Here is a 13664-nt window from a genome sequence, read left to right on the forward strand (position 1 = left end):
CTTTTACATTAAAACGGCTGCATGCAGAGAATTAAACACAGTTTTTTATATACACAGCTAAATATGATCTTTCCCTTTAATACACCACAGAAGTCAGACATTGTCTTTTTAAATGCTGCTGCAATTTATCAGTAGGGGGAGATGCAATAGTGCTTAATTTCCATGACATTTAAAAGTCTTATTTTTAAATCCTGACTGTTTATAAGGAAGTATAACACCTGAGAAGACTGCATTTTTTTAGGGGAGGAAGGAATACAGCTCTATGGTATTTTTTCTATCACAGTCACAATGAAGTGACATCTCTCAGGCACACATACGCATGTATTCCTTTTACAGACATACCACTAATAAGAAAGCGGAACTACACGGAATTGGAATGTAATGAGTTTCCTATTATCAGAACAAAAACATTTTTTCCAAAAAACAAGAAGTGATTTGGAAAAGATGATGAGGGTGAGATGAGGGAGAAATGTTGGCTCTTCAAAGCTTCTGACAAAGACACTTAGACAAGGCATTTGAGTATTTAGACAAAGATATGTAGACATTGGCTGATCTCCTGGAAGGAGGAATAAGACAGCTGCTTGTACAGTGTTTCATGGCTATGGAGAGCATAGGCAGTGTCCAGGGCAGAAAGAAAAATCTTGTGGCTATGTAGGCAGCATAGGTACTGACATGGTTAGACTAACGGCCTGAACTGGCCTCCTTGGCTGTCATCAACCCAGTACTCAGTCCAGAAGCCCATGAAGTTGACAGGCTTAGGAAGTGGCACATTAATTGTGGTAAGTGGACTTAAGCACTGTAAATATTTGGTTTCACAAATGCCTGTGCTAAGAGCCAACTTCAAAATACGTATTACATTCTGGTTTAATAAAATGGCCTGGATCTGGTATTTGAAAGTGTGTATTTGGGGAGGAGGGGTGGGGTGGGTGTATTTGTTCAATATCTAAACTGACGAAAATTTTATTCAAAGGGCTGTTGTGACCATGCTAGTATTCACAAGGGTCTCTCCACTAAAATGTAGTTTATGTCAGTCTCTACCCAAGTTGCAAACTGAAAAATTCTGAGAAGCTACACTGATTTGAAATCAGCATGTGAAATGAAAATCAGGCCTATTGCCTGTAAAATTTCAGTTTAAAAATAAAACAGATTTAAGTACTTTTCATAAAGCACAAGACTCAAACAAACATGTTTTTGTCCCAATTCCAACAACTAGAAAAAGCCAAGCTTACTACTGTCTCATATTTTAAAGATAATATGCTTCAAAAATAAGACTATAGGCCAGCAGGGCTAGAAAGAGCTTTCTGCAGATCTCTGCTTCTGAAGAATCTTATAAAGCAGAGCTGCATAACTTGTATGAGAACACCTTGTAATTACCCACTTGCCTTCAAAAATCTTTTCTTCAAAAGTCTATTACTACCTAGATAGAGGCAATTCAGTTTTTGATTTCACTGCACATGCAGATAAATCAGATAAAAATTAGGCTGGCTGGGACTGGGTTATCTATTTAAATATGACTAAAAATTGCAACATATGACAATATCCTGTAAACTGAGAAAAGCTTCAAATTGCAGCCATGATGTAAATAACTCAGTCAACTGCACCTGCAGCAGAAAGGATAAATTACTTGCAAAACAGCATTATATAGAGACTGACCTACATACTCATCTTATTTTTAGTGATAAGCAAAAATATTGGTTATCACCAATAATTGGCCCAAAATACTTTTCCCCCTTGCAGAAAGATGGTCTCAGTTCTCTGGGCACAGCACTGTCATCAACAATGGTTGTTGGGGCAGAAGCATATAAAGTGCAGGTTTTGAGTTCATGCTTCAGTAGTCTGGGGCAACCATACTCATTAACAGGTTTTTCTTTCTTCAAGAGAGTGAAATAACTCCTGCAGCTATGCATCAGCTGGGAATGGCTTGATGGAACACAGTGGAGGTAGCAGCCAGGAGTACCTACTGGGACTCAGTCACAGCTCTGGTTCTCACACGTGAATTTGAGGCAGAGTCATATTAACCAAAAATCCTAAGACAATTTGCTTAAGTGTGAGTATCTGGTACACTCTGCTTTGTCTTTGTAATTCACGGACATAGTACTAAGGAGACATCTATACTGGCCTCCTGTCAACTGAAAGTTCTTCCATGCTAAAGGCTAGACACTTTCCATAAAGGGTCTTGTGCAGCAACATGAATGTTGCTGTAACTCCTGTGCATCGCTTGGCATTGATGATAGGAAATAAACAGTTGCCTTCAATGTCTAAGCATAAACCAGGACACTAATTCCTTGTTGGCCACATTACTGCCCTTTTGTGTCACTGCAAATGCAGTGAGAAAGAGAATTCATCTACCACAGTATGCAACTTACCACACACAGGGTCTGGTACGTGGAAAGTGTTATGCTAATGCTATATGTAGAACTGTCACCCAGACATCCTAGACTCTCGTTTATTCACAGAGAACAGTCACATAATAACAAAAATGTACTCACAGGAGTACAGCGTTGGCCACCAGACTCACAGAAGAGGTTTCACACAGCCGCAACCATACCAACCAACAAATTCGCAGAATCAAATCAGAGAACTCAAACTCCTTAAACTGTACAGATAGGCATGGACAAAAGCTTACAGCTGGGTGTAATATGTAACAAATGTAGAAACATGAAAAAGGTTAAGTAACATCACAAAAAAAGGTTAAGTAACATCACATCTTTAATTGTTGGGAGATTTGTATACATCATTGTTACCCCTTCTTTTAGAAATAATAAAAAATATAGGCCAAACACTGCAGAATTATTTCTGCAGCAAAAAATTTCTAGCAGGAATTTTTCTTGAGCAAGGAGCACTGGGTTCTTGATGGAGAAATACAAACTGGTATTACCCACCTATAGCTATTCCTAGGTAGTTCATTAGCAATTGACAAAATGGGTATTCAGTAGCTCCAGCACAACCTCTGTGTAGCAGAGGGCTTGTACAGCATTATTGTGCCAGAGTGCACATGGCTGCAATGGGATCATCCATGGGAACAGCAAGATAGGGAACAACGCAATAGAGCAACAAAACTGAGATCTGATGTTTCACACTGTTGTTATATCTGCATATTAAGATGTCCTCATTCTGTCCTGCGTAAAGACCTGTTTGGCTCAGGACACACCGGATTTCTTAGAGGAAGAACTGGTAGTACTGAGGGTAGGACCATAGCTCAGAGTGTATTCACCCCACCGTCGTGAAGTGCACTGTTTTTTTTTTTACTCAGCTTTCCCTCTGCTGTGAAAAGGAACACTGTCAAAACCAGTTCATTTCCCTTTTGCTGAAAGACTATGGATGACAGTTCACTGCCATTTTCTATTTGCTGCATCATTATGCAAATGTCTTTTTCTCCGATTTTTCCCACATAAACTGTAGACAACAGTTCTTAGGTGTATAAGCTTATCTGTGCCAACATATTTTATATTACATTAATTGACAGATATTGCTGCGAGATTAGCATGGATGAGTATGTACCCTTAGCTTTTAGAATCATTATATACATACATTGCAAATAATAGCGTGGTAAAGAAATTGAAAAAAATAACATTCTCTTAGTAACCTACAATACTTGCATGTAAGAGGATGTATGTAAGGACATGTCAAAGCTTATGCTTTGGTGTCCTTTAACAAGGCAATAAATTCAACTTACAGAGATTTATTAAAGTGTGTTTGAAAGGTCTTATTTGTTCCCATGGCTACCCAAAGAAATACTGATGCCTTGAGCAGAAAATGCCGTCAGAGGAAACCATCCTCTAACGATAAGGACTATCTTGAGGACTAGATTATCATGCATCATTAAAAGCCATGCCTCTTGATAAATAAGGTATGAAGTTTTATAATTTATTATTTTCTCTGTTCATAGTAAAACAGTTTAATGAATGCTGAATTACTGACATAATTATTTTAACTTTCAACACAATTTTAAAGGTACTTTCAGGGTGGATGAATACCTCTAATTCCCTTACTTTTTTAAGGTTTAGCTGTATATGTTAACCTTCTAATAAACTTAACTGTTATTTCTAACTTAACTTTCTAATTTCAGCTCACGGTCTCTTGCACCAATAGTCATTATATGCTCTGGTCTTTTATCACGGAATATTTGGATGAGGCCTGTCCTCAGCTCCCAATTCCTGTGTCTCGTATTTCACGACTTTGGAGAACACAGGTCCAGTTTATGCCTGTTACGTACAGTGTGCGTAACCAAAGCTACATGTAAAAGCACTCTCCTGAAGCAGTCCAGTACCCTTCATAGAACCAGAACTGCTGGGCATCTCCTCAGTGGCAATCTCTGTGCCATTCCACCAAGTGTGAAGTTGCCCCAAAGATGCACTGCCTCATACTTGGTTCATAACCAGAGTAAGCCTTACATAAGAAAAAAAGGTGTTCTGGTATCTCTTACAGATTGAGCCCACTCCCTGATGCTGGTTCAAAAGATGTAGCACCCAAAATAGAGTGTGACCATGTCATGATCACCCTCAGATTTCTAGGAGCTAAAACAATTATTCAGAGCCACATACAGCTTTAAATTGGTATCGTGAATGAGCAAAACACAGACAAGCCCAAGATAATGAAAATACAAAGATACCTGAATAAATCTATGGCAGCTTTCCAGAGCTGCAAGCATTTTGCTCTTTCTAAATATTGAAAGAATTCAAAAATGCAGTCTTATTTTGTAAGATCAGCTGACAGTTCCAGGTGTCCAGCCAGACTCCTAAGAAATTCACGGTGCTGAAAATATCTACCACATGCAGACTCCACACACACATATTATTTCTATTAATTTACACCTCTGCTACTAAAACTATGAACTCCATTTTTAAGAATGTCACCTTCAGCAGGCAAAACTGACATGGATCACCAGGAAATACTCACCTTCAGAAATGGCTAGATGTAAAACAAAAGATCTCCCAAATCATCATTCTCATCCATCTGTACAGTATCTAAATACATCAAACATGCAGTGCACAAGAGGCATTACAGAAATACAAAGGGGTAGATGGTCACAGAGTAACAAAGGAGTGCAAAGAGAATGAATGAATATTTTAAAACTGCAAACATCTAAATGCACACAGCATAACGATACTACAGGAAATAACACTTTCATACAGAAAAGGTGTATTAGGCATTCGGATTCCACTTCTAAAATCTGTATGCAAAGTCATGCTTTTCAAATAAGTTGGCATAATTTTTGCATTCTTGAAGTTTGATTGGTTTAGTAAAATTTAACTTTCTTTGTAGATTGATCATAAACCAAGTTTCATGCTATGATTTGAAGAGCATAAAACATAAAAGCTAATAACTCTTCAATAAAAAACAAAGAACGTACGTGTTACATATTCAATGCCTGTCTCAGAATGAAAAATATTAGCTTTCTACTAAGCAATACAGACACATCCATAGTATTTTACTAGTGCGTCATTTCACCCATAAAATTTAGACAGGTAAGTTTAAATAGAAAATACGTGAAAAATATTTATGCTTTATATACAAATGGCATTTAGTGATCAAAATAAATCAGTGTAACAGTATTCTACACTGGCCCTTGTCAGAGCTTCAAGCAAGTATGCCAGGACATTTTTTTCACTTATGTACCAAACATTAGTTTGGTATGATCGGTATCTTTCAGGAACACTCTCTTTTCCTTTCTCCTTCCGCTCTCAATGTCAATCATTGGTGATAATTACGTATCACATGTCTCAGTTCACTAGTATCATTTTCTTCAGCACAGAAAATGAAAAACTGGAGTGTTAGAAAGGTCTTTTCACATATTTAGGGTAAACATGGATTCAAACAATTCATCAAGCACCCCAAGCACTCAAGTGGCACTACAGTTAGGTGACACTATGGCAGAAAATGAATTTAGGAATGAATTTATGAATTTAAGTAGAGCTCAAAACACCCTTGACACTACCATTTCTGCTCACTGGACATTGAAGGCAAGCCAGCAAGGGCTCTGAAGAGCATTAGAGCTTTACGGATCAAGCGATACCTAGAAATCCGTGGTGATTTCTTGTCTGCAGAATGGAACCAAGGACAAGAGGACACCTCTTCCTCTCTATTGTAACAGCAGCTAAAGAGCAACTCCATATTCCAACAAATATCATACATATCATAACGTTGCAAACTTTATAAAGTATTTAAAATGTATTAAATCAAATGTAAAGCTTAGCTGTGAGGCTGTCTCTAAATTTCCAAGGCTTCAGTAGAAGAAATGAACACGTGCAACAAAACACAAAGTCTGGCATTACTTTCCCCATAACATAAAAATCTGAAACCAACCAGAATTCGAGTCATGCCAGGGAAAAGGGGACTATTTAGTTAACTGTTACCATAGGACACCTTCACACAACAGAAAGAAAACTAATTGCTGCTTATGACCTTCTTAAGGGCCAGTGAAAGGAATTGTGAAAACCTAATCCTCTAATGACTTCAGTGGGAAGTCTAGGCACACAGCAACGTTAGGTAACAGTATCAAAAGAAGAAATAAATTACACTGCAACTAGCCTCGCTGATCTGTCCTTCTCTTTCTTATTTTGTTTGTCCAGTGTGGCTGTGACATGAAAGGTAGGCCTTTAGTTTTGCAACAATTTACACATTTGTCCCTGAATAAAACAAAGCCAATCTGACTGTATAAATCCAACATTACAGAGTAGGTCTTGGAAGGAAGAGATTAAATCTAAAAATCAGCAATGTGTTTTTAGAACTATCTCTTTGCTGTTAAACATGTGATTTGTGAAGTGATTCTGACACTAAGGTAAGACTATACTTTCCCTAGTTTCCTGTGTGCAACAGTAATCAATCACAGATAAATGACTTATGATTTTAAAAAACACATTGTAAAACCACTCATTAGATAAAAATGCTCTTATAACATAGTTATATCAGTAACTGGAAATTGTTTGATTGGCTAATTTCCAGGAACATAATAATGCATTATAGTTCCTTTAAAATCTAATGTACCACACAGCAAAGCCATGAATAGGGCTGCGCACACAATCAGCAGTCTGATGACACCATCATCTATGGTGTCAGGCTGTTTTCTAGGCAAGAGACATTTTTCTGTTGGCTAACAAAGACAGAACAGCTTGCCTAAGATTGCCAGAACAATATTGTTCATTGTATAACTAAAAGCTAATACAGACAATTATAATAATTTTCTTTTAGTATTCAAATGCTAGCAGGATCTTTTTATTTATCAGAAAATATCTTTACCATAACCTACTGTTTCCCGAGCTTAAGTGTGTTAGAAACCAGGAAATGGCAAAAGAAGTGGAGGGGTCTTACTGAGCCCCTTCAGCAAGGGGGCTTTGTAAGAAGAAAACCTTGCAAACTGTTGCCATGAACTACAGTTTTAAACCATGTTATACAGCTACAACTGACACCACTTTAGTTCTTGGCTGAAGTCTGGAGTACACAAACCAACAAAAAGCTGTGACAACCTCCCACTGACAAGTACATTAAATTGATACTGGATTATTAATAAATATATCAGCTTGCTGGTGAAGGTTGTCACAGCAGTACACAGCTTTACAATACAGGAAGCACTAAACACTGTGTCAAGGTAACATAGTCCTTCATTCTGTAAGACAGATCTCAAATATTAAAAATATTTTGCAATGTGACTGGTAAACACAAATAACACTGCAATTACTTTATAGATATTTTATCAAAAGCAAACATTAGACTTTCAGAAAAGGACAATAGTCTATATCTATAGGGGAGATTATTTGTGCAGGTGCACCACCCATGTGCAAAATAATATTTCTCTCTGTTGGAATATTATAGAATAAGGAGATTAGTGCCTCATTTAATGAATATTTTTGGCAAGCATGGTGAACATGATGTCAGACAGATACAGGCACTAGAATCACACAGTTCAGTCAAAAGAGCAAACACTGGTAGGATGACATAAGAATCTCAAGTGCATGCAAAAAAGCCATCGCTGAGAAGCTTGAGTAAATGCAGAGGCCATCTTACAAGTAGCAGTAGCATACACAATGTTAACTCAACTGCTTACCCACTAAGTACACCAAGAACCAGGTTAAGTACGAAAAATGAGCCAAGGATGATAAGACTAACAAAATAGATCCATGGCCATTCACATCCTATTGCATCATTTACCTGTAAAATGTAAGGAAATAAGTTATGATTCAGTCATTCATTAAACAGCAGAGTCCTTTTTGCAGCTGCCAGATCACGTAGGTTTCAACACCGAAAGTTTATGCTTTATTCAGTTTTTTAAAAAATCAATGAACATTTAATTTATTTACTTACCCAAATTATGTTGTAGATGTGATGCCTTAGAACATGAATTAAAAGTATATTTAAATAAGTGCAGAATTATTAGACCTTTTTATAATTTTGCCACAAATATGGACATGAAGAATATTACTGATACATCTAAACTCTGATTTTGGTATTTGCATGTTATTTATACGATAGCTACAGAAAACTGTTTCTGTTGTAATTAGAGGAGAAAGAAATAGTTTTATTAAAAGATGTCATCACAACTGAAGTCTCACCTGTATAAGATAACCTGTGTGTTCATGGCAACTGAATTCAGGACTCTGCCTTCATGATGAAAAAGCTGTATGCTTACCCGCTCAATACACCAAGAACAAGATTTAGTACGAAAAATGACCCAAAGATGACGAGACTGACAAAATACACCCATGGCAATTCAAATCCCATAGCATCATTCATCTGCAAGAAATAAGATGATCTTATAGAGTAGATCACTATAGTAATAGCAATAAAGAGTCAGAGAAAGAGAATTTAATCATTCAGCGTAGCATTTATGCATTCCTTCAGTATTCTAAGATGATATACAAGAAAGAAGGCACAGGCCACATTCACTTCACATTTCTAATACATACTCTAAAACAAAATACTGAGTGAACCTAGCATTCAGATCTAAAATATTATCAAACATAAATGGAGCACTGCAACAGTTGTGTTCTTTAATACCTAGAACATGAACTAAATTTCAGATCTCACTAATTAAAATGATGCTTATAAAGTATATTGAAATGTTAGGATTTTTAGTTCCCATATATCCTAGCTACCTGAATGATCCTTTGAGAGAAGAAACAGTAATATGTATTTCAATAGTACAAACAATACTGGTTTTTCTGTAACATGGAATTTCTGTGTTTTTTGTTCTGAAATACTACAGTTGGATGCAGTGAGACATTTTAAATTAATTCAAAAAGAAGTAAATGAGAATGAATTTGTGTAAAAATGTGAACACATTTTTAGAAGAATGAAAAACTGAAATCGAATTCTGGAAACATAGTGGAAACATGGAAATACTCCAGAAACACTTCTGAACAAAAATTACATCAAGATCAAGGTTAAATAAAGTTGAAAAAGTTGTTACTTTTTTTTTTTTTTAAATAAAGTAAGGTTGAAGTAACTGAGCTTTAAATTCACTCATTGTAGACCCACACAAGCTTTTCTATAAGACCTTTTCCACTGTCTATTCTTGGCAAGCTCCTTGTACCTGTCAGAAGATGGATTTAAGAAACATACCCACAGAAAAGTAAAAAGGCTTACTCAGAAAAACAGATATTTTAAAACACAGGAAAATTGGTCTTGTGTGTAGCATTCAGGTGCATAAAGACATTCTGATAAGTTACATAAAGAATTCTGACTTGGAAATTCTTGGAAATGTCTATTGTGGGAGAGGAATTATTTGGGGTTTTTTTGTTTATACTGACAAGTTTGCATTTGATTCTTCTTAAGATGCTTTTTAGTCAGGAAAATTCAGCAGACAATAAAAATGGCAAGAGCATTCCAGACAGGATATGGTATTGTAGAACAATCTTTGGGCAAACATTTTCCTCTTTTCTGTGACTGATGTTGTGGCTTTTTCATATCTGAAATTTGTGATTAGGCTTTGAGCTCTACCAATAGTGAAGTTTTACTCCTGTCCTTAACATCGCTGTTGGAACAGGCATATTAAATGTGGGAACAAACGTTTTTCAAACCGTACTCATTTTCTTTTTTCCTTTGTCTTTTAAAAGTGTATCATAATCTGTTCCTGAAAGGTGGTCCTATGGATGGATATAAGCACACGCATTAAGTCTTTGCAGGTTAAGGCCCATAGGCACTTTTCTTCAACAATGATCTGTAATAATGCCATTTTATACTAACTAAAGTAAACAAACTTCCTGAGTCACCAAAGAAGATTATTTTACACAACTTCTTCACACATCCTTTAAAATAATCTCTCTATGCACCATCTTTTAAAATGCTTTAGTAATTGAACTGAGATACTGAAAAGTAACTTAAAATTATTTCGACTTGCTAGGAAAAAAGAAAACTGCAAAATATATAGCTGACTTGGATTTTATTTCCTTTTAAATTCAATAAAAATGTATTTCGGAGAAATTAAAATGGAGAAGAGTTATAGTCATTCAGAAAGGCTGGGGTTATTACCTTCAATTTTAAAAGCTCCCACGTTTCCACAGTCCAATTCTGCAACAGCATATTTATATGGAAAATAAAGTCTTTCATAATGCTGCCATCATACTGACCTACTTATACTTAGCCTTCTGTGCAATACTTTTAGCAACACTTTGTATGTCAGGTGCCTATGCTGAGATCAATTTTTTGTTTTGTTGGGTTTTTTTATCATCCATTTCCATGCCCTCAGAGCAAGTTCATTACATTTGAGAAGACTTAACAATGAAGATGCTCGGGTGTTTAGTAAAATACCCTATTGCCCAGACTGAATTTCTGCTTTGTCCCAGTGTATGTTGCCCTTTGCATCTTCTTTCAATTGTAGGCATCTTGCCTTGAGGTTTTGGAATAAAATTTACTCAATGGTTTTTCAAAATGCATATTCAGAATTACTTTACTACTTTAGAATTGAGTTTGCTTCATTACAAATGGTTCATATGATACAGACAACGTGTTTTTCTAACAATAGCTTATAAGAGGGAACGTTTTGATTAAATTTCAAATACATATGAACACATTTTGCATCTAAGTGAACTATACCATCAGCAAACAGTTGTTTGCATGTCACCAGAGTTCAGAGTGAAGGCACAAATTCATCTGGTGTTGATGCCAACGTTTTCCTGCTATAAATCTTTGAAAAACCTGAAAGATTGATATTTGTAATTTCTAATTAATATTTGTAATTTTACTTTGAGAAAAAAGAGCTCTGGCAATCACTGCAATCCAACTTGATACACTCTTTCTGCTCACAAAGAACACATATTCAAGAAGCCAGCCACTGTGATAACTTTGTAACCCAGGAGCAAAGCTGAAATTTCCATGCTCTGTCATAAAGGCTCTATTAGCACAGGCAGCTGTGATTTGCATTTCCTTCGTTCAGTTTATAGTGTGTAACGTATGGAAAAAATTTCTTCTCATTTACGCAGTTTGATTTTAAGCCAATGTTTTAGGCTAATTTGAGACTAATACCCTGTGACGTAAAAATTGGCAACTGCAGCTAACCAGTGCTAGAAGAAATGCTTTGGTTTCGGAAGATGCTGAACTAATTCAAAAGCATTCCTAACTCAGAAACCCTTAATCTAATAGAACATCTTGGCACTAATCTAAGATCGAATTCCTAAAAGCAACAGCCCAAAACTGCATCTACTCCAGAATTTTACCATTTAATTCTAGAGACAATTAAACTCTATTCAAGTAATACACTGAAATTTCTATTTATGAAGTAATATTTCTGATTGCATTAACACCAGAGATGAAAGTATAAAAAGATGTCCTCTCTTTTCAGAAAACTTCACTGCTCATTTCATGCATATCAATAGGCATTTTTGCATAACTTTCAATTAAAGAAAGATTAAAGGAGTCAATTTGCCTTCTGATTAAAAATTGAGGCAGAGTTTGGTTAATATATGAGCACAGGAAAATCTCCATCCTCAGAAACAAGGTATTTCCAGTTGAAAGGATTAATGCTGACTTCTCACCCAAAGTGCAGAATAAGGAGTTACGAAGACACAAGTTCCAGATGTATTGGAAGTTGCAACTAAGGAACATAAACAATAAAAGCCCCTGAATTACGTTAAAGTAACATCAGAAAATCTAGGAGACATCACATCACAAATCCTCAGCAAAAAGTCTTGCAAGACTCCCACTCTCTGCGGCTCAGGGATGTACTATACCAAATGAGGTGTCATATTTAGTGGCTTTCAACAGCCTTGTTCCATCTCTTTGCTTCCATTCAGGTTTCAGCATCCATAACATCTATTGCAAAGACACCCCCAAGCACCACCCTTCTTGACCTTCTTTGTGCCTTTTTCCAGATCTAGTCTTACCATTTGGATTTCAGTTCAAATTAGTTTGTCCATCACATCAACTAGAGGACAGATAAGATGATGAATGATATGAAGGACAAAGTATTTTTCATATCACTCAATTCTGCTTCACCATAACAGTAGATGTGTACTACTCAGGTAAGTGTTTAAAAGTGCTTATTTGCCAGAGATGCCACTTTTGGCTACAGTCTGGCATTTTCATTCCCTTCATTCAGATGTTAAGTTAGATTTGTATGTTTAAATAGCTTTGAAAAGAATTTTGAACTGAACTCTGTAGGTCTTCCTATCCCTTTCATGAGTGATGCACTAACCAACAGTTCAAAAGTCCTTGTAAGAGGTCCCATTTGTTGATGCTACCAGATCTGGAGACAAGTTACTCTATGCAAGTTAAATTAGTGGAGAATAATGAATTTTTGTTATATATTTGGCTCTAAATTTAAATGAGTATATATCTGCGAAGTCTTGAAGAACCATCTTGAGTTGACAGGACAAACTTGGTGCAGTCTGAAACTGCCTCATCTAGCATTTAGAGTGAATTATCTTGTTAAGCTGTTCTGTAGTTGGAGTTAACTATCATTACAATGCAGTGTAGATGATCAGAGACGGAGACTCTGAAGGGAAACAGGGAGAAAGCCAAATTTACAGCAGACATTCTTTGACGCATATGATGTAGGTTCACAAAACCTCAGACCACAGGCTATTTATTCTACTCATTTTAGAGCATACCAGACAGCCTTTCAAAGCCTTCTAGCTTCAAAGATTGTGTCCTGGGATATTCTAGGCTGAAGTGGATTTAACGTAAAGCTGACTTAAAAGAGGCTGTGCTTGAAGCATAGCAGCCTCCAGGCTGGTTTGTAAAAGCATGTAATTTTATCTTCTGTCTTCTCTGGGTTCTGGAGTTAAAGCACAGATTTCCCTGACATTCTCCTAGCTGGCCAGACTCAGCTTGGTTGTACTGCCGACACAGAAAAAGCCAAGAGATACAGTGGTGGGATGTGAACTCAGAGACTGCTGCTTTGTTAAGCATTTCAGCTCAGCAACAACTGGAAAATCAGAATTTCATGGCGCACACATTAAGGTAGGATAAAGAGAAATATAATCCTTTGTGACGTGAAAAATTGCTACAGTATGTAGAGATCCTCATAATTACTTAATAATCTCTAAATTTGACCTGTCTTCTGTACATAAATTGTGCTATAAAGTTGCATATAGGACACATATAAGTGACTGTCTCAAGTTAAACCACAACTTGTAAGACACTGGTTCAGTTTTATTAATTTGCTTTGATCTATCTGAATAGACCTCAATTTCTACCTTCTGTTATGTTTATCCATTTTTAGCTAATGA

At 36.3% G+C, this 13664-nt stretch overlaps 1 protein-coding gene across 22 annotated transcripts in view; it reads right to left on the reverse strand.

Moving 5' to 3' along the window:
- The window catches only part of CACNA1D (calcium voltage-gated channel subunit alpha1 D), a 195671-nt gene that overhangs the window by 98554 nt on the left and 83453 nt on the right, over positions 1 to 13664 (reverse strand). For 15 of the 22 annotated variants that reach the window (XM_075433149.1, XM_075433151.1, XM_075433166.1 and 12 more), the window contains one exon: positions 8045 to 8148. The exons of 1 other annotated variant lie outside the window; for it this stretch is intronic. In XM_075433149.1, coding sequence (XP_075289264.1) covers positions 8045 to 8148 — 104 coding nt within the window. Of the gene's footprint in view, positions 1 to 8044; positions 8149 to 8626; positions 8731 to 13664 lie in introns of all 22 variants that reach the window. 6 more of the 22 variants (XM_075433171.1, XM_075433172.1, XM_075433170.1 and 3 more) reach the window with 1 other exon arrangement.

This window comes from Opisthocomus hoazin, chromosome 11 (genome assembly GCF_030867145.1).
Source record: "Opisthocomus hoazin isolate bOpiHoa1 chromosome 11, bOpiHoa1.hap1, whole genome shotgun sequence".
NCBI lineage: Eukaryota > Metazoa > Chordata > Aves > Opisthocomiformes > Opisthocomidae > Opisthocomus > Opisthocomus hoazin.